At 39.6% G+C, this 25,160-nt stretch overlaps 1 protein-coding gene and 1 non-coding gene across 10 annotated transcripts in view; both read right to left on the reverse strand.

The window, feature by feature from the left end:
* Positions 1–17,594: 17,594 nt before the first annotated feature.
* Positions 17,595–25,160, reverse strand: part of PUM2 (pumilio RNA binding family member 2) — an 83,783-nt gene continuing 76,217 nt past the window's right edge. For all 9 annotated transcript variants that reach the window (XM_032497090.1, XM_032497097.1, XM_032497095.1 and 6 more), the window contains 5 exons: positions 24,295–24,432; positions 23,559–23,684; positions 23,207–23,328; positions 22,471–22,663; positions 17,595–20,867 (listed from right to left, as the gene is read on the reverse strand). In XM_032497090.1, the coding sequence (XP_032352981.1) occupies positions 20,736–20,867; positions 22,471–22,663; positions 23,207–23,328; positions 23,559–23,684; positions 24,295–24,432 (711 nt within the window). In that variant the 3' untranslated portion in view covers positions 17,595–20,735. The remainder of the gene's footprint in view (positions 20,868–22,470; positions 22,664–23,206; positions 23,329–23,558; positions 23,685–24,294; positions 24,433–25,160) is intronic.
* Positions 21,881–21,983, reverse strand: LOC116669082. The gene has a single exon (XR_004326470.1). It is a non-coding gene; the product is annotated as a U6 spliceosomal RNA (small nuclear RNA).

A 25,160-nucleotide genomic window follows, 5' to 3' on the forward strand; every position in this document is an offset into this window, starting at 1 on the left:
TCCCAGGTCCTGTGTTACGTAGGCAGGGACAATTGGCTGCAGTCCCTCTGATTCTCCTCTACCAACTCTGCAGGTTTGCTCTGAGCTAAGCAGCCTCCTGGTCCCCATCTTAGCCATGCCCCTCCACCAGACACTTAAAGTTGTTGCCCCTCCCTCCCCAACAGCACTCAGGCCTAGTTTTGCCCCTGTTCCTGTATACCTGTTTGAACTCAGGCAGCTCCCCATTTTGGGGTCTCAGTGTCCCCTGGTCTATCTATAGTGGATAACAAATTCTCATCCGGGTTCTCAGGGCCTGATGTGGGATTCCCTTAGTGCCTTGGTTTCGAGGATCATCCAACAGCATGACACCAGGCAGGGCCCCTCCAAGGAGCTCAGGAAGTGCTGGTGGGTTAAAAGGCCTTTTCAGTAGAAGGCCATGAGTGGGTCAGCCAGGGACTGGCTCACGATCTGAGGTCAGCTCTCTAGCCCTTAAAAGTAGATTCGTTTGGAACCTTGCCTTTCTCTACGACACAAAATAAAGACAATTGGGGTCAGGGAGCATTTGATCGAGTCTTTTTATGTGATAAAAAAAATGACCAATTTCGTGTTTCTTTCAAACAGAATAAATTTGCCCCAGATCAATGTATATTTCTTTGGACAGGTTAGGAAGAGGAGTCACCCTAAGGTGGGCTGTATACATATACAGAGAAAGGAAGTAAAGGGTCAGGGCTTACCTTGACCTCCTGATCCCTGACTTGCTTGCTTTTCCTCCCAGTCCAAATTCTGCAAGAAAGTCTCTTCTTCCCAGAAGCTTTCTTGGTATCCCATAGGACCTGGGCCCTCTCAGATACTCTGTGGCCCCTTGGAATGCCATGGGATGTCAGCTCATATACACTGGTATGACCACCCTGTCTGCACTCATCAGCCCCTTCCTTGGGATCCTCCAGACCTTAGTACATCTGACAACTAAAGGGTTAATGTCTGGCTGAGCAGGGAGCTTATAGCCTCCCATCAGGAGGTAGTAAGGCAAGACCTCTGTCCTAATTTGCGTTCCTAACATAAGTTTTAAATATTTTTAATATCATCCCTGTTGAATCATTAACTGCCTTGATTGTTGCTTCCTTTACCCGTAAGACAAAGAAAGTTCCTGGAAGGCAAGGCCAGTGTCTCCTCCCCTCATTTCTCTCATTCTTCCCTTGGACTTGGGGCTTCACTCTGGGAGAAAAGCATGCTGTTGCCACTGGGGTGGCAGCTGGAGGAGACTGGGTTGGAAGAGGCCAGCAGCTGTGGGGAGGGGGACCCTTGGCACCGGGCTGCCCTTTGATGCATTAGGCGCCTAAACTCCCAAACTGTCACATGCACTCTCTGGGCAAGCCGACATCAAAACTGAAAGTGCACTTATCCATTGACTCCGGAATTCTGCTTCAGTGAATTTACTCTTCATAAGTATTTTCACCAGCACCCAAAGAGGCATGTCTAAATGTTCACTAATAAAGGGAAAGTGAAATAGATGTGAGTATTCCCACACCATGGAATAGAACACAACATTTTTTAAATGAAGTAGATGGTTAAGTCCTGGCATGGAACATTTTTCAAAACCCATTTGTAGGTAAAAAGAGCAATTTAAAGAATGATCTGTATATAGTATGACCAGAATTTTCTTAAAACAAAAACATGTGTGTAATGTAAGTAGACTGTACATGTATGCAATAAAAAAAAAAGTCTAAGGGAGAGAAAGGGGATGGGGAAAGTGAAGGAGAACTTTTAAGTTTACTTTGTATTCTTAAGTGTCTGTAATGAGAATATATGACTTGTTTAATTTTTTTAAATTAGAAATTATTAACGTAATCAGTGAAGATGCTTTCAGCCTTCACGAATAGCTTCCCCTCAAGCAGCTTGAATAATAGGGTATTTATTGAATCTACCTGGACCTGCGCTACCCACCCAACAACAACAAACTCCGCATCACTGGAACGTAAGCCCTTGCCACCCTCTGGTTCTGTCGCCTCCGCTGTGGCTCCACCACAAGATGGTGGCAAGATGGAGGCATTGTTTCTAGCCATCGATACTAATACAGCCACACCCAGGAACAAGGCCACCTTCTCCTGTTGTCTTTCTTAGGAGTAAGGAATTGGTTCTTTGAAGTTCCTCTCACTCCCCCAACACACGCATCCTTCTTTTTCCATCTCACTGGCTGGAAGTGTGTCCCATGCCTTCATGAAGCCATCACTGGCAAGGGGAGCTTGAGTACCAGTGTGGATATAGATTAACCTTCTAGGGGCTTGGATTTGGGGAAGCTAATGCCAAGTCCACTAAATATTTTGACTTCTTAAAGAGTATCAGATGTATGTAAGGGCATTCTTACTTCAATACTATATAACATTTTTTACAGTAATTTCTACCCACCATGAAGCATTTTAAAAGACCTTTAATTATTTTATTGTGAAGCATTTCAAACACATAATAAAAATAATGTTCCTAAGAAAAGTAAAAATAGAATTATCATGTGATCTAGCAATTCCACTTCTGAATGTATACCCAGAAGAATTAAAAGCACAGACTCGAACTGCTTTTTGAACACAAATTTGAAGGTATTTGTATACATGTATTCATGGCAGCATTATTCACAATAGCCAAAAGGTGGAAGGAAGAAGCCCAAGTGTCCATTGACAGATGAATGGACAAACAAAATGTGGCACAAGCATACAATGGGATATCATTCGGCCCTAAAAGGGAAGGAGATTCTGACACATGCTAGGACACTGATGAACCTTGAAGACTTTCTGCTCAGTTAAATAAACCAGTCACAAAAGGAGAAACATTGCATGATTCCACTTATATGAGGTTCCTAGACTAGCCAAACTCACAGAGACAGAAAGTAGAATGGTGGTTGCTAAGGATGGAGGGAGGGGACAATGAGGCATTATTGTTTAATGGATACAGACTTTTATCTTGGGGAGACGAAAGAAGTTCTGTAGATGGATGGTGATAATTGTTGCAAAACAGTGTGAATGGACTCAATGCCAGTGAACTGTACACTTAAAATGATTAAAATGGTAAATTTTGTTATGGATATTTTACAATTAAAAAAGTGCAAAAAAAAAAAAAAAACAACCCTTCAGTGGCAATCCTGAAAAAAAAGAATAATATAATGAACACCTATGCAAATACCACCCCGTTTATCAAATCTTCACATCTTTTTTCTTTTCTTTTTTCTATGAAATGAAACATTACAGATTCAACCGAGTCTCCTCAGTTTATGTTTTGAGATTTATCCATGTTGATACACTTGGCTTTGGGTCATTTATCTTAATTGCTGTATTATAATTCGTTGGCGTACTTATGCCACAATTTATTTATCCACGGACGTTTGGTTGTTTCCGGTTTTTCAATATTACACACAATACTACAGTCAGTTCGAGTAACTGTGTCCTCAAGTGTGTGCGAGTCTTCCTCTAGAAGTAGATACAGCTCCTGGGTTATAGGTATAAATATTTTTAGCTTTCTTAGGAATAGCTCTAAGCAATTTCTCTAAACAAATTGCTCTCCAAGGGGCTTACAGCAATTTACACTTTCAGCAGCAATTATGAGAGTTCAAATTTTTCTACAATCTATATGACTTGGCATTTGTTGGACCTTTTGTGCTGTGCTAGTCTGATGCAGGTAAAACGATATCTCATTGTCATTTTGATTTTGAATGGCCCTCCAGTTATGAAACATTGTACTGAAGCCTTTTGTTACTGGATGCTTGGGCAGATGCTACTGGTTGCTTTCCACATCTGTTTTCCTCTGCTTTTTCAGTAAAAGAACCCCTAGATTTCAGCTGGGCTCACGGCCACTTGAACGTGGGAACGAAAGTATGCACCGCAGAGGAATAGGTTAGAAGGAGTGTGGGTATCTGACCCATGAAGTACCATACCAGCCCTGGACTGCCACCCCGACGTACTCATGATGGAGAAATAGACTTCTGCTTTGCTTCAGACACTCATATTTTTTATATATGCCTCACCAACAAATCTAATCCTAAAAATGCACTGATCAATTCCGTCTTCTACACCTGACCCAAGGGAGTGTGGGGAGGACAGTTGTTCCTGGGGAGGATGGAGATAGGAATGGCTCTGAAGATGCTGCTAATAAGCACCTATAAGCACCAACCAGTGTCCTGGTCCTGCACTGTGCATTAAATTCTGAATTTGACTCAAGTTACCTAACAACCTCTGTCCCAAAAAGAAGTACAGAAAAGAAAGGTCTTAACCTGAGTGAGGGCATGTTTTCAGTTTGAAGCCCAGGCAGGCCCTTTGCCTCTCTCGAGCTCCTGGGGGCTGCTCTCACGGGCTGGTAGGCAGGCATGCCCCCAATCTCCACGCGAACTCTGCAAGAAGCCCCTCTCCCTCACCTTCTAAGTTGCCTCTAATATTTGATAGAATGTCAGCAGGGGAGAGAGAATAAACACATCCTTCGTAAATATCATTAGAATTTACCTGTCCAAAGCAGAGTGTTACTTCCCCAAAGTGGTCCCCTTGGGGGACCGTGCTTATCACCTAATGCCTCTGCCATCACCCTAGGGAGGCCTAAGGACACTTTGTGTATGAGAGTAGTTTCTTTCTTTCTTTCTTTCTTTCTTTCTTTCTTTCTTTCTTTCTTTCTTTCTTTCTTTCTTTCTTTCTTTCTTTCTTTCTTTCTTTCTTTCTTCCTTCCTTCCTTCCTTCCTTCCTTCCTTCCTTCCTTCCTTCCTCCCTTCCTTCTTTTTCTTTCTCCCTCCCTCCCTCTTCCTTCCTTCCTTTCTTTTCTTCCTTCCTTCCTTCCTTTTCTTTCTCTTTCTTTCTTTCTTTCTTTCTTTCTTTCTTTCTTTCTTTCTTTCTTTCTTTCTTTCTTTCTTTCTTTCTTTCTTTCTTTCCTTCTTTCCTTCCTTCCTTCCTTCCTTCCTTCCTTCCTTCCTTCCTTCCTTCCTTCCTTCCTTCATGGAGTATAGTAGTTCATTCATTTGACAAATGTGTCCAAAGCTGCCCAGCTCCTGGAAGCACCATCTCCAGCACCTTCCAGCTGAAGATCTCTTGGAATTCTACTCTTAAGGATTCACATCCCACAGCACTCAGCCTGAATGCGCCCCTGGATTTGGGCAATGCTGCAGTGACAGCTGCAGTAGTAGCTGCTGGGATCAGCCCCCGACTGGATGCTAGAGGTACAAAATAAAAACAGAAGGTTCTCAGGTTCGAGGAGCTCACAGTTTGAAGAGAGAAACAGATGTAAACAATCCTTATAAAACAAAGAAGTGCCTGTCACATCAGCCTGTTTCTTGATAGCTGGACGGAACAATGGATTCAGAATGCAGAGAAAAGTTTCCCAAAAGTTTCATTGATGAGGCCATGGCTCTGGGTTGGAGGAGCCATTAGAGTCTTTTCTTAGATGAAAAGAGGGTTTTGCAGTGTATCCGTTTCCTGCGGCTGGTGTAACAAATTACGACAAATTTGGCTGCTTAAAATAACACATATTTTTTCCTTTACATTTCTGGGAGCCAGAAGCCCCAAATCAGTTTCACTGGGCTGAAATTATGGTGCTGGCAAGCCCGCACTCCCTGCAGAGGCTCTGGGGGAGAATGTCCCTTCTGACTGGTGGTTGCCAGCATTGCTTGGCTTGTGTCTGCCGCACTCCAATATTCCAGTCTCTCTGCTCTGTCTTCACATTTCATCTTTGTGTCATAAAATCTCCCTCTGCCTTCCTCTTATAAGGATGTAGGTGATTGATTTCCTCTAGAAGCCACCTGGATAATCCAAGATAATCTCCCCATCTCAAAATGCTTAACTGAATCATATCTGCATATCTACAAAAGACCCCTCCCTCTGATGGTCCCCCCAAAGTAAAGTAACTTTTACCAGATCCAGGGATTAGGACATGGCTATTTGGGGATCATTATTCAGCCAACTATAGGCAGGGAGAGTGGTGAAAGGCTATTCCCCACCAGGTTCCAGATGGGGAATCCTGCACAGAACAGGCAGGGAAGCAAGAAATAGCTCAGAATGTCCTGGAACTGGAAGGAGTCTGCATTGGCCTGGATTGGCCAGAGCACAAGAGGCCTCTGGAGAGCTGGATCAGAGAGAGCGAGCCTCCACTGCCGGGCCACGCCCTGGGCAGAAGCACCACTGAGCAGAGGAGGGACTCGATTGGGGTTTTGTGATAGAAAGATACTTCAGCCACTGGGTGGAGGACAGGCTGCAGGGATGGAGACCACCGGTGGGGACACAGAGAAAGCCAGCAGAGAGAGCGGACCAGCTTGCCTAGAGGGGATGGCAGTGAAGATGGGGGAGGGGGCAGGATGGAAGACTGTGGAGGAGGTAGAATGTGATGAGGCTTGGAGTTGGATGAGGGAGAGGAAGCATGCAATTCTGAAAATCAGTGGTGGCATCTTTCCACCTGGTTTATGTAAATAGCTCACATCAGTGTGTGAAGTGGCCGCCCAGGCTGGGGCATCGCTGGGCGCTGAAGTCATGAGGCGAACCCTTCTGTGGCCCGTGACTCAGTTCTCGGGAGCAGCCTTTGTTGGAAACTTGGACAGGAAGCTCTCCCGCAGGCAGGTGTGCCGATGCCAGCCACACCTGCCCAGGTGCAGCCAGGCCCATTCATCCTGAGCCACTTCCTGGGGTGGGGCCCGCTTGCCCCTGGCCCACACCAGCCCGTCCCCACGTGGCTATCACCAATGACCTGGTGTCTGAGAAGCCGCCTGGCTCTCTGACTCAGCCCGGTATTGGGAAGGGGCACTGATGCTGCTGTGCATAGGGCCGGGGAGCAGAGAAGCTGGAGGCCAAGGCTGTCCCCTCCCCTCCCCGACCCTCCCAGCTGACAACTATATGCAATTTCCTCCCACAAATTCTTAGCACTACTTTAGCTGTGTGACCTTGAGCAAGGAATTTAACCTCTCTGTGCTTTAATATGCTCCTCTGTGAACTGAGGAAATACTAGTACCTACCTCAGAGTTGTTGAGATGATTAAATGAGATAAGCACTGTGCAGGAGTCTGCAGGTTGCCTGGCACACACATAAGTGCTCCCTGCAGGTTAGTGATGCTGGAGATGTGACAGTGGGACTGGGGGAGGCAGAGAGACTGGAGTTTGAACTTGAGCTTTACTGCCTGCTCCCCATGTGACCTGAGGCAGGTTCCTTAAGCATTCTGAACTCCAACTGTTGTGAAGATTGAATGAGAAAACACATATACACCACTTAGCACCTTCGTTGGCACCAGGCCAGATAAATAGAAACAATAGAGAAGTTAAGCTTTCTAAAGCCCCCCAGGGGAGATCCTGAGCTGGCTCCAGTTGGGCTGTAGAAGCCAAGGTGTTATGGGGGTGCAGATTCCTGTGTACACACACACACACACACACACACACACACACACACACACACACACACACACACACACACGAGCCTCAACGTCTAGCCCCAGGATACATATGCAGATTCCACAGACTCCACAGAAAGTAACTTTGAATTCAATTTGTCAACTGGGAAAAAAAAAGAAAAAGCACAACCTGAAACTCGTGAGTTCATTCATTCAGCAGAGTTACTGAGGACTTAAACCCGGGACAAGATGGCTCTGAGGGACTGTTCCTAAGAGGCAAGGGAAGAGTCAGGATAGTTTTTGCTGGAAAAAAAAATGTAGTTGGAAATCAAAAGATTACCGCTAATCACAAAAAACAGACATCTCAAGTTAACACATTTAGTGTTTTTCTATGTTTGCGAAGATGCAAGAATCTGGGTTCACTGAGATTATTCCTTTGATATGCACCTTAACTACCTAGGGCCTGAGTTCCCCTCAGGGCACTGTGGGGGCTGGGGGGCTGCAGTGGCTGATGGCTTGGTGGCCACATCTTTTGTTTACTGAGATGGCAGGCAACATTCTTTGTCCACACACTACAGAGGCTGTGTTAGGCAAAAGTTATAAACTGATAGCTCCTAAGATAGTGTTTTGCCCTCACAGTGTTTTTAAAAAGGAGATTTCCATGACGTGAGTGCACATGAGAATGCAGATTTCTATGTTCTAGAAGAATCAGAAGAGCTAGTAATGCCGGACCCACATCTCTTCATGGCAAAGACCAGCTGAAGCTACGAGTCGTGAAGTGTGCGCAATTCTAGCTCATCCACCAGCTCCTGGGCCCGGCGAGGGTCCAGTTCCAAACTCTGGCATCAGACTGGATTTGAACTCTCGCCCTGCCTCCCTGGACAAGTCCTACAACCTTTCTAAGTCTCAGTTTCTTCATCTGTAAGATGGGTATAATAATAGTACCTTCCTGATACGGTTGTGATGAGGGTGAAATGAGATGGTATATGTAAAGCATTTAGCCCCGGGCCCTTTAGTAACTATTCTATACTTTGCAGCTATTGATGTTAAGGTTGCTTCTGGAACCAGCCCATGATTTCAGGATCAAAGCTGACTTCTACGGAGACTAGAAGGCAATGTCTTTAATTTGGACAGCTTGTTTTCCCAGGTCTAACCCCTGCCAACTGATAATCCCTGGGGACCAGAACTCTTTCCCCAGACCTGATGTTTCCACATGTTACTTGTTGACCCCACCCCCTCCCTTGACCATACTTTTGAGGCCTAATCAGGACAGAACCCCCACGAGCTCTCATGGATACCATATTTATCTCCACACCCACCTCTTATAATCCCGTGGAATGGAGCGTTGGTGAAGCTGGAAAGGAATTCCTTTAAGTAAGTGTCAGGACTAAGCTGTGGGGTCACTGGAGAAGGAGATGGTGTTTGCTCTCAGACACATGGAAATACAGGCAGACAGACAGATAACTCATCCGATAGGAGCCAGGCAGTCAGGCCAGGTGAGTTCAGAGGAGGCCCCTGAGAAGGTGGGAGCTTCTAATGACAAGTAGGACTTGTCTCACAGAGCAGAAAGGGAAGGGCCCCCCAGGCAGAGGGCACTGCATGAGCAAAGTGGCCCCGGACCACGGGGGAGGGAGCGGCAGGCGGGGGTGCCAAGGTAGGGACTGTGAATGTGGCCTGAGGCTGCCACGGAGGGTGTTAGGCAGGGATTGACTTTTCTCTCTCTCTCTCTCTCTCACACACACACACACACACACACACACACACACACACACACACACACACACACACACACACACACACACACAGTGACCGTCTGATCCAGGGAGAAGGGAAGGAGGACAGGCGCCCTCGGGCAGAGGCAGGGAACTCCCGTCTGCTAAGAGCCCACCATGAAGCAGGCCTTCTGTGAAGAGGGATTTTCTTTTGCCCCCTCCCTTCTGTCCTGCCCTCCTTCCTTTGTTCTTTCTAATTAACAGACTTTTTAAGAGCAGCTTTTGGTTTACAGAGAAACTGAGAGGAAAGCACAGAGAGTTCCCATGTACTAGCCCCCACCCAGGTTCCCCATCATTAACATCTTGCGTTGGAGGAGGGGGTGCATCTGTTGCAACTGATGAACCAAGGCCAATACAGGATTATTACTAAAGCCCGCAGTTTACGTTAGGGTTCTCTGCGGCGTTGTGCATTCTGTGAGCCCTGACAAGCGTATACTGTCATATGTCCACCCTGTAACATCACACAGAGTTTCACCGCCCTAAAAATCCCCTCTGCCCCACCTATTCATGACTCTGACCTCTGGTAACCCTTGGCTTTATAGTTTCTCCACAGGTTTGCCTTTTCCAGAATGCCCCATAGTTTGAGTTGCACAGCATGTGGCCTTTCCAGATTTTGGCTTCTTTCACTTAATAACGTGGTTTTCAGGTTCTCCGTGTCTTTTCATAACTCGACAGCTCATTTCTTTTTTTATCTCTGAATAATATTCCTGTGTCTGGATGCAGCAATTTCTTTATCCACTCACCTACTGAAGGACATCTTGGTTGCCTCCAAGTTTTGGCAATTATGAGTAACGCCGCTATCAACATGTGTGTGCAGTTTTTCGCATGGACATAAGATTTCAACCCATTTGGGTAAATACCTAGGAGCACAACTGCTGGGTCATCTGGTAAGACTCTCTTTCAGTTTCATGATAGATGAATACAATCACATCATAAAAATACCAAATGATGCTGTATAAAACACCAAGGTTGCACCTTGGCCCTGGTCCTCATCTTGTGCTTCCCTTTTTTATTTTCTTCACAAATGAGGAAAGCGTGTCCCTGAGATGTGACTTGTAGAATTCACACCAGGCAGCTGTGGAACACTTGCCTTAGAGGTCCTTGGAAGAGAGTCAAGGGTACTGTGCCTGGCTGCAAGTGTGAGGGTGATTGGTAGTGGTGGTGGGGGAGGCTGACCCCGCCCACCTCCCTTCCCCTCCCCCTGCCCTCGATGCTCCCTTTAGAACCCAGTCATCACAAAGTGAGAGAACCCAGGCTACAGGGAGAGGCCGTGTGTGGGTGTCCTGGCTGACAGCTGATAGCCACATCAACTGCTAGACATGTGAGTGAACTCAGCGTCAGATGACTGGCCCCCAGCCTTCAAGCTGCCCCAGCTGACCCCGAATGGAGCTGCCTGGATCCTTGCCCACATCGCTAATCTACCGAGTTCAAAAAAAAAAAAAAGAAAAGAAATTGCTGTTGTTATAAGTCCTTGGATGGCGGGTAGTTGATTTCATAGCAAAAGATAAGTAAAACACATTAGAATATGACAAAATGTTCCAGGCCCATCTTGTACATTTCCTACCCTAAACCTTTAATTAGCCAATGAGAAATGACACTTGAAGACCACAGTTTGAACTCTTTGGGTGAACAGACTTTACAGATTAATTTAGGGAGAAAGAATAAAATTACTGAATCTTCCTATCCTAGAATATGTGGTCACTATTTAATCTGTTCTTTTCCATCTTTCAGTGAAAATTATTTTCTTCACATTGCAAATTGCTTATTTGCTTTTTCTTTATGGTTGTTTATTTCAAAGCTTTTGTTACTATCATGAATTAAAAAAATGTTGCTGTAACTATTACTAGTTTTTGTATATTAATCATATATCTTGAACTCTTAGTTCTAAAACTTTGGGTTGATTCTCTCAGATTTTTTAGGTAAACCATCCTATCATTTTTTCCCCTTTCTAATACTCATACGTCTCTGCTTTTCCTAGCGCATGTCCTCCTGCTAAATGCTGAATAGTGGTGGCGACTGTGAACCTTCTTATTTGCTTCTGTCTTTAATGGGATTGCTTCTAATGTTTCAACATTAAGTTTGCTGTTTGCTCTAAGTTTTTGATAGGTACAGTTTTTTAGATTAAGGAAGTTTCTCAACATTGTTAGCTTGTACGAGTTTTTATCAGAAAAGGGTATTGAAATGTATTCATTGCTTGTCTTACTATTCAGTATGGTTAGTTTTCCTTGTTTATGCATTAATGCAATAAATTATATTAATAAAATTTCTAGTGTTCCACTACCCTGAATTCCTGCGATAAATTCTGCTTGGTCATGAACTATCACTCCTCTGGATTTGATTGGTTATGTGTTACTTAGGAGTTTTGTATCTATACACATAAATGAAAATAGCCCATGGTGACTTGTGTGTGAGCTATCATTCTGTTTAGCTTCCAAAGTTATCATAGTTTTGTAGAATAACTTGGGAAACCTTTCATTGTTTTCCATGCTCTGCAAAATTTTGTATAAACTATGAATTATATGCTCCTTGAAGATTTATTGTGGAACTTGCCCAGTCTGGGCTTGTGCCTTTATTTTAAGGGTGTATTTTTGATAGCTTCTTTTTTCTTCCTTCCTTCCTTCCTTCATTCATTCCTTCCTCCCTCCATCCATCCCTTCCTTCCTTCCTTACCCATTTTAAGTGTACAGTTCAGCAGTGTTAAGTATACTCACATTGCTGTGCAACGAGATCTCTAGAATTTTTTCATCTTGCAAACTAAAACTCTAAATCCATTAAAGAGTAACTGTCCATTTCCCTCTACCCCTTGTCCCTGCAACCACCATTCTGTTTCTATGAATTTAACTATTTTAAATTTATTTTATAAGTGAAATAATACAGTATGTCTTTTTGTGACTAGCTTATCTCACTTAGTATAATATCCTCAAGGTTTATTCATGTTGTAGCATGTGTCAGGTTTTCCTTTTCTAAGGCTGAATAATATTCCATTGTATATAGATACCACATTTTAAAAAATCTATTCATTCATTGATGGACACCGATTGTCCACCTTTTGGCTATTGTGAAAAATGCTGCTATAAACATAGGTATGCAAATATCTCTTTGAGATCCTACTTTCAATTCTTTTAGGTATATACCCAGAAGTGGGAAGTGGGATTTTAGGATCATACGGTAGTTCTTTTTTTCATTTTTTGAGGAACTGCCACAGCGTTTTCCATAGCAGCTATACCCCTTTACATTACCAATAACAGTGCACAGGGCTCTGGTTTCTGTACATCCTGACACTTGCTATTTTCTGTTTGATAGTAGCCATCCTCATGGGCAAGAGGTACAAATCTCATTGTGGTTTTGATTTCCAGCTAACATAACAGTTAGTGATGTTGAGCATCTTTTCATATGCTTGTTGGCCATTCTTTTGTCATCTTTGGAGAAATGTCTCTTTATGTCCTTCACCCATTTTTTAATAGGATTGTATTTTTTCTTCTTCTTGAGTTGTAATTCTTTATATATTCTGGATATTAATCCCTTATCAGATACATAGTTTGAAAATATTTTCTCACATTCTGTAGGTTGCCTTTTCACTCTGCTGATTGTTCCCTTTGATGCATAGACATTTTAAAGTTTGATATATAGTCCCATTTCTCTATTTTTACTTTTGTTGCATGTGCTTTAGGTGTTATGTGCAAGAAATCAATGCCAATGTCATGAAGTTTTTCCCATATATTTCCTTCTAGGAGTTCTATGGTTGTAGGTCTTGCATTCGGGTCTTTAATCCATTTTGAGTTAATTTTTATATATGCTGTAAGGGAAGTGTCCAACTTCATTATTTAGCATGAGGATATCCTGTTTCCCCAACACCATTTGTTGAAAAGATTGTTCTTTCCCCCACTGAATGTTCTTGGCACTTGTGTTGAAGATAATTTGCCATATACGCGATGGTTTATTTCTGGACTCTCTACTCTATTCTGCTGGTTCATATGTTTGTCTTTATCCTTGTCCCACATTGTTTTTATTATTCCTGTTTTGGCTTTTTCTTGAGGTATAATTGACATATAACATATTAGTTTCAGGTGTACAACATATGATTCACTATTTGTATATAATGCAAAATGATCACCACATTACGTCTAGCTAACACCCACACTGTTTTGACTACTGTAGCTTTGTAAAAAGTTTTGAAATCAGGACATGTGAGACCTTTCTTTACTTTGTTCTTTTGACCACCTTCTTAACTTCTTGTATGGTTATTGGTCTATTTAAGCTTTCTGTTCTTCTTGAATCAGTTCTTTTGTTGTTATCGTTATTGTTGAGTAAAGGAAGATTTATTCAGAGAGAGATACATACTCCATAGACAAGAGTGCAGGCTGTTGCAGAAAGCCAGAGAAAGGCCACGAGGTGTAGGGGTTGGGTGCTCAGTTTAAAGTAAAAGTAGATATACACTCCATAGAGTGCTGTCTCACTCAGAAGGGGGAGTGGCCGAATCAGGTCTTTTTTTTTAAGTGAAGTATAGCTGATTTACAATATTGTGTTAGGAAAGCAATTTGGTTATATAGATGTATTTTTTCCTATTGTTTTCCATTACAAGTTATTATAACATATGGAATATAGTTTCCTGTGCTATACAGGTAAATTCATGTTATTTATCTATTTTATGCATAGTAGTTTGTATCTGTTAATACCATACTCCTAATTTATGCCCTCCCTCCTCCTTTTTCCCTTTGGTAACCATCAGTTTGTTTCTCTATCTGAGTTTGCCTGTTTTGAATCTAGATTCATTTGCATTATTTTTAGATTCCACATCTAATTGATATCATGTGATATTTGTCTTTCTCTTGAATAAATTCTTCATACTTTCCTAGAAAATTATACATTTCACTTGATTTTTAAGTTACAGGTAGGCTTTTTATATAATGGTCTCCTGTAATTAAAAAAGTCATTTTACATCCCCTTACTGATGTTTGTATCTTCCATCTTTTTTCAAAATTCAGATTTGCCAAAAGCATGTCTAATTCATTGTTGTTTCTAACTGGATTGAGTTTGTTCTTTCTGTGAAGTTTATTAATTCCTTCTACTTTTTTTTTTTTGTAATTACTTTGTTATTTTACTAAATAAATTATTAAATTATCTTCAGATTTTCTTGGCTAACCATTTTTCTACGAACAGCCTTTGGCTCAAATCCCCCAGGTTTCGCATAGCACTCACTGTAATTAATTTTGAAGGCAGCCCACGCAGTTTATTCCAGGTTACAATTGTTCTTTTACCTAGGAGTTATTAAGAATGGTATTTTAAAGATTTCTAAGATATATTTCTAGTAATAGATAATATTTCTAAGACAAATTTTTGGCTTTATGCTGTGAATCCTATTGTATTCAGTTCAATGAATGTGCCCTGTATAGTTTCAGAACTGATTTTCAAAGAAGTAGGGTGGGGGGGGGGGCTCCCAAACATCCCTCCTCCCCTCTGGGTGATCCTCCTAACCTTTGGTGTAAGATGGGCCCACCAGGTGTTCAGAGTTCCTGACTTTTCAAGGCTCCTTCCCATGAAAGTCCTGGGCGAGACCGAGGTGAGATGGGAGTTGGCAGCTCTAACAGGGATTTCTTAACTCTGTAACTCTCAGGGCTGCCTTCGCCTCCCTCCAGTTTCTCTTTACTTCTGCTGCTTTGCCCACCATGTAGGAGGGTCCTTTACAGCACCGTACTTGTCACTCCCTGCTCAAGAATTTATGATGACTCTCTATTGTTAACCACCGCATTTCTCCAAGGACCTCATTCTTTGGCGGTAATTCTTAGAGGTGCTCATTAAATACAACTGTAAGAAAACATAGTGACTGATGCCATGGCCTCAACCCCAACCTCCCAGGTCCTCCTGCCCACCCGTAGTGCAAGCCTGTTCATTTCTCCTTTCCCTTTCCAGCCCAAGGCACTGCATCCAGTGCCATGCTTCTCACTAGTAGTTATTTTTGAAATCTTGATTTCTGTGTAGATTTAGAGCTTTTGAGGTAGAAACTACTTTTTTTCAGGCTCTTTCCAAACATAAATGGGACATAATGCTTTCTCAGCACAATCTTATTTGATCATGGAATGATTTGTGGTGGACTTTTCTTCACTCTTAACCATTCTTTCCATAAACTCTTGTCTGGCCACAGCCTAGGTCCTGGGTACACAGTAAAGACTTGGTCCTGAACTTGAAGGAACCGTTCTATCCAACTGCATGGGTACCAGCACTGCTCCTAAAATGTCTGCTGAGGTGGGAAAATCAATCTTCTCAAGCAGCCCTTGACTTGCCTACAAGTCAGGTGGTCATGTCTGTTAGGAGTTATTGGGGAGACTCTGAAGGCTGAATCCTGTGATTGGTATGGAGTTGGGTGAGACCCTCTGGGTTTCTGATTTCTAAATACCTCCTGCGTAGGGGAGACTTCAACTGGTCTTAACTTTGCTGTCCAGGCAGATGCTGGGGGGGACGGTTCATAGGGCCAGCAGGCATAGTTTTCTCAATTCAATGCTTTGTTTGTTATAGTAAGTCTAACTGGCAGAAATTACTAAGGAGTGTTACTGTGGCTTCCTCCTTTCAGGTCACATCAGTTGCATGGACACTTACAAAAGGCTCTTCCTCACTTGACCATCACTGGCTTAAGTCTCAAAGCACAGATACTTATAAATTATCCAAAATGACTCAGAGGTACTCAGCAAAACAACAATATATTGGCAGACCTCTCCTTCTATTGAAGCATACTCAAACTGCTCAGTGAAAATGATGCAACGGATGTGTGTGAGGAATGGCCGAGACCAAAAACCTGTTTGAGTCTCATATGCTTTCCAAGGGTGTGTGTGTGAGGAGGGACGGAGGCAGGAGAGAGGAAGGATAGAGATTTCTCCAGCACATTGCCTTTGATTTCCTCCCCTTGTCTCCATCCTGGCAGCCATACACTTCAGGGCAAAGCTACTATTACTTGTACCAAGAGAAAAAAAAAAAAAAAGATTAAAGCAAGAACAAGAATTAAAATGTTGTAAAGTTCCTTAATCACATCATCAACAGTTTTCCCGCTAACTTAGTTATTTATCTGCAACTTGAATCAAGAACTCCTTTGCAGAAACATGAGCTCCAAGAGAAATGTTCTGAGCTCCTGTATGTAGGCAAACTGGAAAACAACAAAGAATAAAACCTTAACTCTAACAGGAGGCACTGAGTACTCACTGTCCCTGCACGTTACATATTCTCATTTAATCCTCACGATTTTAAAAGGTGGGAAACTAAGGCTTAAAAGATTAAACTGCTGTCCTAACAGGGAAAAACTAAAGGGTTTGGAACCTGGGCAATGTAGTTCCAGAGCCTAAACTCTGAACCATAACCCTCGGAAGCCCAAGAAAATTTGGTTCTTAATGTAACCAATTTCTTTCTTAAATTATCAAATACAATACAGGATTATTTAAGTTCCTGGTAAATACTTAGAAAAAAAAGGTTATGACTAGAATATTACACAAGTATCTACAGGATGTGGAGGTAAGAAAGTTAAATATTCCACCTAATTTTGAGCTCCCTATAGGACCCAGCCTGTGGTTGTTAGGTTCTTAGTATCAAGTACCCTTAGATCTGAGGTTCTGTGGGCAGGCAGGATATTATTCCTACTTTACAGATAGATAACTTAGAGGCCTAGAGGGTTACTACACAGCCTACACGCCTCTGCCCAGCCTAGGCCTGACTCCCCTTCCCTCTGCAGGGCCCTTCCAGAGGCACACTGCTGCCTCTGCCAAGTGAGCACCATTACTTCTCACCTGTGTCCAGAGATGAATTTACTGAGTCTGCAGCATTCAAATTCCATCAGATGCTACTCTGGTCCTTTCAAGTTAAGCGGGGCAAAGTACAGTGAATACTGTTCCCTGAGCGGTTTCTCTGCCTTCCCCCACTCGCCCACCTCCTTCAAACCAGAGACACCACTGTCAGTAGGGCAGATACTACCAGGTCACCTTAGGAAACTGCTTTTCTGAAGTTGATAAGCAATGGTGGGAGGATATGATACTTCCTTTTTAGGATCTTCAATTTCATTACTCTAAGTGGGGGAGGTCAACAATTCCAGAAGGGCTGTTTTCAGTTTGGAATAGAACCAAACAATGATCAAATTAAAATGGAGGCTAAACAATGTGTGTGATAAAAATCCCCTTTCCTATTTAGCTTTATGTAGATCTCCATTTTGGATTCTATCAAATTATCTTACAGATTAAAAAAAAATACAGGTATAGAAGGGACAGGAAATGGAAATAGCATTAGCACTGGTTGAGAATTAGGTTCAAGGTTATCTTTATATATATATATATATTCTCAATTCTTAAAACCAATGAGGATTTAATAGTTCCATGTCTTTAAAGATGAAGGCACTGAGGCTGAGATGAGTTAACACATCCAAATTCACAAGGTTTCTAAACAAAGAGGTTAACTTTAAATCCATGCCTGAACTCAAACTATACTTTTGGATAACAGTCTCCTTAAGTGCATGTGGAAAGTAAACAAACACCTGTGGGTGTTTCAATATGTGATTTAATTTAATCCTCAAAAACAACTCTGAAGAAGCATCATTGCATCAGTAAGGAAACAGGCTTAAAGTTTCATCATATGAGGTGTGTAATCACTCTATGTAATTAGACAGATCATGACTATTAAAAAGATAAGATAAACACCATCAGCATAATCAGTGGCCCCAGACTAGCATCCATGTGATAGACATTTTTGTTTTCCTTAAATCAGAGAAAACTTGAATGATCAATGTAAATTGTAATTGAGGTACAGAGGGGTATTTTATCTAGAGAAAAACACGAGACGAGGTTTATTTCATACAATGTTATTCACACATTTTTCATTTCCTAATTTATACATAATATACAAAGAAGTGAAGATAACATTATTTCATATGAACCAATAAGAGCCAGGACTTAGACAAACTGGTCCAGAAACAATCCATATCAAAAGGAGACACCCAAGAGTAAAGCCCAAGTGGCTCCGCCTAATTGTTTCTTTATTCTTAAATGTTATTTTCAGATTTTACCAAAACTCCACGCCAACATACTAAAAGGTGGAATCAGAGAGATGGGCACCAAAAATGGCAGACCATAAAGTTTCTAGAACAAACATTCTTCTAGAACAGGCCCCAAAGCATTGAGAAGATTGGGTTGTCAACATTGGGATACATGGGAAGATCAGAACCCCAAGACGATGGTTCCGTTTCCCAAGGTGCTGATCTCTAGGACTTCCTAATTTGCAGAAATAACTGCCTGTGTGAACAGACAACAGGGATAAAGGAAAACCCGGAATTCAACTGTGCAAATCCAGGAAAGTCACTACCAATCTCCAAGAAGGACAACTTTGATCCTGAAACCATGAGCTGATACTGGGAACAAAAGTTCAACACAGGGCTAAGACACTCTGAGGCTGGTGACACAAAGTGGGAAAGCGTGAAAGGGAGCAGCTCTGTATGGAGAGAAAAAAGCACTGTCACTGTGACTGGGACATGCTGATGAACCAGCGTGACTATGAGAAGGGATAGTGACAAGTGGTTGAATTTAATGGCCTCAACATGGAATGTTGGGTTAGAAAACTAGAATAACTCAACATCAAACATGAAAAACTATGCCTGGCACCCCAAACTTCATGCCGTTATTTTTAGGTTCATGATATGAACAGCTAAGTGAAAAAAACCTTTATATTCAATATTGTGCTCAGAAGATTGCTTTTCTTCTGCAGACTTCTAATAAAAATTCCCTTACATGTTCAATTGAGAGAGACAGCATGGTTCATTAGTTTTCAGCACTAAACATAAGTGGGTCAACATAAATGTTTTATACAAAATACTGACTTCAACAAAATACAAAGCACTTTCTTTATCTTTCAGAAACTGAATATACAAAGCAAGTTTTTTTCCAAAATATTTTCATAGGCAAAGGATTAAAAACGATTTTAATTATACACATATGGTCACAATTTTGCCTTAAAAAGATTGTTGGGAAATGTACATAAGGCCGCTTGTAAATGTACATCATGTTACTGTTATGTCTTATGTCCAGAGAAAAAAATGTTATCATACAGATTTGCTATTACTTGGGAGTAGGCTATTCAAAAATACAGTACTCTTCTGTACAAAGAAAAAAGTTACATCACATTTAATAAGATGGAAAAAGCATTGGCCTCCATGGTAACCAAATATCTCAGTCCAATACTTTCTATTATGCACAATACCCTGACTTCTTGAAAGTGATCCAAATCCTAGCATGTCCATATTAACAGAGTCAACAACTATGTTATAAAACAAAATTTTTCACAATAATAAAAAGAAAGCTGGTTCATACTTCTGAAACCATATAAAGATAAAAAATTTTTTAAAAAATCACTCTCAATTTGGAGAAATAAATTTACATTATACAACACTTTATGCCAGGTCAGAGGGCAGGGACATAAATGTACACTAAAATGCAAATGTTTCCCAAAGAGATAAAACAAATTTCATTTACAGCATGAAGGTTTACAAATGTACACCTGTACAACCAAAGAAAGCATCACTACTAAATTAGCAAAGCTTTTATAATAAACATTGAAACAGATTTGCTTTCAAAGTGTAAACTTACATCTATCACTACACACACAATGCATATATTTATAGGAAGCAAAAAAAGCTATCTGAATATGTAATCATGCTTAAATGTTGAGCTATCAAATTCACTTTTCAGTGGCCCCCTTTCACCTCTATCTGGTTCCTACTTACTGAATCTACTATGAAAAAGCAAAATAAAGCTCAACACTTCCTCAACACGTCCTTGTAATTCTATAAGCAAAAACAATACACAAATCTCCACTCTTTCTCACCACAAACCAAACCGAAAAGTTAAAATAGGACTTAACTTTTCGTTTAGTGCACTTAACTGGATGGAAGTGTCACCATGATTCTGTTTTTTCGACCTCTTACAACAATTACATGTGTAGATATATACAATAATTCTGTACATTGCCAGAGACGTTTTAGGGCAGTATTTGTATTAAAACCACATCCAATGTAAGTAATGTTAAGTTCTTTTCATCTCAAATCATTTGTCTTACTTGTCGAGTTTTTATTTGCATGATAATTTGTGAATTACCAAAATACAACTTAACTTTCTTTTTAAAATATTAATAATATTTATGCAGTTGATTGTTAATCTGTTATAAAAGGCTTCACACAAAGGACAAAAAAAAAATAAGGACTATATTTCTATGTACATCTCTATAAACCTGTTGTGCTATGGGGTCCGTAGACCTACCAGACTGCAAGCCAGTTTATTAAAAGAATACTGTACTTTTTCCTTTAAAAACTATTTTTGTGACTTTACAAGGTAAAAATTTACAAAATATGTGACAGCATTTTTTGATACAGTTACATCATATACAGGCATTCTGTGCTTTGCCAGCAATCCAATCTGATAGGTCTCCACTCAGGGTTGAATATAATTTATAACTCACCACCCCCACCCCCCAAATATACACAAGAACCTTAAAAAATTTACAAATGGATGAATAAAGTCAATAAATAGTTTTGCTTTAAAAAAAATTTGAAGATTCATAGCTGAGTTGTGTTTTGATAATTCACAAAAGAAACGTTCTTCTCACATGGCTACATCATCTTCTCTTCTTTTTCCTTTACAGCATTCCATTTGGTGGTCCTCCAATAGGCCCTAGATCTGGGCTATTTTTCAAATAATATTTTTCCAACTTGGCCAATATATGCTTTCCATATGTGTATTTGCGCAAAGTAGTAATGTGAGGTCGAATCTGAAAAACAAACAACCTGCTTAGAAAATCTAAGTTTAATTTTAGTTTCTGATTTCTTAAAAAAGTGCCTCGAAATCTGGGCGATTTAGGAGAATAATTGGAATTTTAAAATTCAAGTCCAAAGAAAGTTGTTTGCATAAGCAGTTCTGATCCACTCAATCTCTCCAAACTTCTACTCTCAAATTTGTTCAATGAATAAACAAACCACCACTTCTATAAGCTATTACACATGCAAATAGCAGAGGGACTCTAAACATAGGAGAGAAGTATCACCAGTGAGCATTCTTATAAAGTTTAGGAGGGCAGGATTCTATAACTCTGGACAAAAACTCAATACAAAATGGAGCAAAAGACATGAACAAGCAACCAGATGTGTGACAGCTAATATATTTAAGATGTTCAATATTTTACTAAAAGTTTTAAAAATGCAAATGAGAAGAATCATATCATTATCTTTCCATCCAGACTGGCAAAGATTTTATAAATAATAATAACTGGTATTGATGAGATAATGGTGAAACAGGCACTCTTCTAAAATACTGGATAGATAGATGTGCAAACCTGTATAAGATTTTTTGAAAGTAACTTGGCAGAATCTATTTAAATGTAACACGTTCACATACTTTGTGCCAGCAATTCCACATCTAGGGATTTATCCTACAAAACAATTATGCAAAGATACTCATATAAAGCACTGCTTATAATAGTTATTAAAAATAAATAATCCAAATGTCATAAATAATACTGGTTAAGTAAATAATGTAGTTGTTAAAAATAACACTGAAAAAATGTCATATATATTTTTAAGCAGAAATATTAAATTTTGAACAACACAGAAAATAAGGAGGCCAAAAATTCTTTTGTGATCTTGAAATTATCCTCTTCTCTATATGAAGAGAGGTCTACAGAGGTTATGTACTTAGTCCCCCGTTTCTTAAGTGAATAAATTTAGAGAAATATTAAGAATGAGAAACAAAAAGATTAAGAGTAAAGATTTCTTCCAGTGTTCTTTTTAAAATATGGAACGCTTTACGAATTTGCATGTCATCCTTGCACAGGGCTATGCTAATCTCTGTATCGTTCCAATTTTAGTATATGTGCTGCCGAAGCGAGCACCCAGTGTTCTTTTTAACAGTAAATTTTCCTATGGAAATTAATCATTTCTTAATCAATAGATTCTAGGAGGCTAGAGAGAGAAAACAGCTAAACTGATTTAAAAAAAAAAAAAAACCCAATCAAGTCAACATAAATTTTCTCTTTATTAGGTTAGTCAGAAAATCTAATTAGATTTTAAAATCAATGTTCAACCAATGTAACAATGTATTATGGCAAATCAAATATACCTAAATAATATAGTGAAGGGAAAAACAATGCTAAAGGTAGGTAAACAGATGAGATACTAATGTGACTTTACTGAGTACATTACCTTAAGAATTTAATAAAAGGGTATACTGTATCTATATATCTGCCAAAGGTTTTCCACTGATTTTAGACTTTTTTCTCCAGTTGTAACATATATGAGGAAATTAAAGCCTAGGGAAGTTAAGCAGCCTAAAGTCACACAAATTGAATCATTAATTTTAACTACTATAAACTGTATTACCTTGTGCATGATTATCTTTCTCTGAGCAGGTTCAGCCATGTCGATCATCTTCTGAACTACATAATTGGCATACTGGTCCTTCATCATGGTGTATAAGGCACTGTGAGGACCATCATTCTGGCAGCAAACTTCATCAATCAATAAAGCTCTCTCAGCACGGGAGGCATGAGTAACACACTTTTCTACTACATTGCTAAAAAATTGAAGTACATACATAAAAATATTTTTTGTTATTTTTTACAGCAAAATTTCCTTGGCTTTTAAAAGAACTTGATCAATGAGTAAGACAGAAGAGTCAAAATAGCATTCTCTTTAAAAATTACTTTGAAAACAGAAATTAGTATCATGGAAGAACTCATATTGGACATCTACAAGTTTAATTATAGGCCTCTTAAAATTATAATTAAAACTAAACTATAATTCAAAAGGGGAAACTAAGTCACTAATAAGGCCTGAGGTTTTCATGAACATGAAATAAGTAAATTACATTTGCATTTACTCACAGATCTTGGGGACAAATAATTTTCCAAATACAGATTTCAAAATTTATGTGGGCAAACCAGTTTGTCATGTAGATTCTTTAAGAACAAAAGCAAAATTTTTTATGTACTTTCTGCCTTTACTAAAAAAGAAAAAGACCAATTATATTCCAGTGCTGTATTGTATTCATTTCTGTGCTAATAAAAGCCAGACATTTAAAAGAACTGACCCTTGGAATTAGAAAATAATGCAATACCTGGCAAATTTGTGTTGACTCAGGGCTAGGACCTTTCCTCTGATTTCAGAAACAATTTTGCTCTTGTCTTCAGGTCGACCGTGTTCCAATACATGCTGAATAACATAATTGCCATACTGATCCTAAGTGTAGATATTTAAAAATTATTTTCCTTAAGTCATTCCTTAAGAATAATAATTCTTTAAGATGTTAATCATTTTTCTAAAAATCCAACAGTAGAGTCAGGAGAATATAACAGGCTTTTGTTTCACTGTGTTTCTATAGTGTGTTAATAATAAACTGTATTTCCTTGAAAAAAACAGAACCATTTTCAAAAATATATAAACATTTAAAAATATTAGGGAGTTTATACCTGTACCAACTGCTCTGTATGTTGGTGAAGTTCTTCTAAGATAGGTAAGGTCTGTTCTGCAGTGCAATGCTCTAGGATGCGCTGGATTACTCTACAGCCATAAGGATGTGTTGAAAGTACAAACACCTTAAAACAATTAGAAGAAATAAATTTCCATTCTGTGACATTTCTGGAATATTCTAAGAAGCAGACAGGTTTTTGATAACATATTGAATTAATTTAAAATAGAAGTAGAAGGATGAAGAATTCACATTTAATATGACAACCATCATGTTGGAAAGACTGGGAAGTATTCAATTTAGAAGCTAACAGATATTTGATCAAAAGGAACCTAATCAGAACGTGAGGGCATGTAATAATGGGAAGGAATGGACTGCGGGGTAGTACATGATGTAATCAGAAGCTATTAATTATTATGTAGTAGTTATTAATTGATATTTACTTTCTGTCTTTTATTATACAGTCTTAAGTCTTCCCTCTTCTCCCTCTCCCAGGAAGTTTGGAAAACACCGTTGAGTTTACAATTCTAATAGTGGTTATCTTTTCTTCTTAAAGTAATATAATTAAACTCATATTTTTACATCTTTTCAGCTGCAAAAAATGAAGCTATCTATTGACTCACTCTACGAAAACAACAGATATTTAATGCACATTATTTTGTCTCCTATTTTTGCATAAGACTATTAATTATCTTGTGACTTATGAATTTTAATAAGAAGACAAAAACCAGTCTTACTTGTCCTTTGAAAGCATCAATGATGAACTGGAGAGACTGTGGCTGAACACATTCAATACATTTTTGTACAACATGGTTTCCATTCTGATCTTTCACACATTTGAGTACATGACCATCTAGCTCCTTTACCATTTCACTCTGCAAAGAAGAAGACATTTAAACTACCTCACCAAACAACATAAAAGAAAAATCCTCAGATGGGAATGAAAGTATACCCAAAATTTTGTTTGCAATTTTTTATATATCAAAGTTTAAAATTCGCACCCCACCTCTCAATGTAATAAGCAGAAACCACTGAAGGTGAGAATTATTAAAACATTTTACATGCTTATAATGTAAAGGATACCTGCTGAAATATAACCTAGTGATGCTCAATTTGCCATATTTAAACTACTATCTTCATTGTGTACATCTTCCAGGAATCTTTCACAGCTGACAACTAATACAATGATTTCAGAATTCTACATTTTTTCTCTACTTAGCATATTCCTCCCCTCAAATAATCATTTTGGACGGCTGCCTGAATTTATCAAGTGTACGAAAAAGAGTAAGGAATTGAGCACTTATGGACTATGTGATAATATCTCAGTTTTAAGGAGAAATTATTGTTGAGCATTTTTACTTCTTCTTTTTAATAATCTTATGACAAAGTAAAGCTATATTGAATCAAGTTCTTTATCATCTGATAACCTTCTTCAGGGAGATTCTCAGGAGATTTTGCTCACTTGATGGGCAAAAATCACCTTCTTTCAATTTATATTTGATAACTAATAAGGTTAAACTTATTTACAGTAAGGTTTATATACTAACTGCATTTTCTTTTAACTAACAATCTTAGTATTTTATTCTCATAAATTTGTAAGACT

Source organism: Camelus ferus, chromosome 15 (assembly GCF_009834535.1).
Source record: "Camelus ferus isolate YT-003-E chromosome 15, BCGSAC_Cfer_1.0, whole genome shotgun sequence".
Taxonomy (NCBI): domain Eukaryota; kingdom Metazoa; phylum Chordata; class Mammalia; order Artiodactyla; family Camelidae; genus Camelus; species Camelus ferus.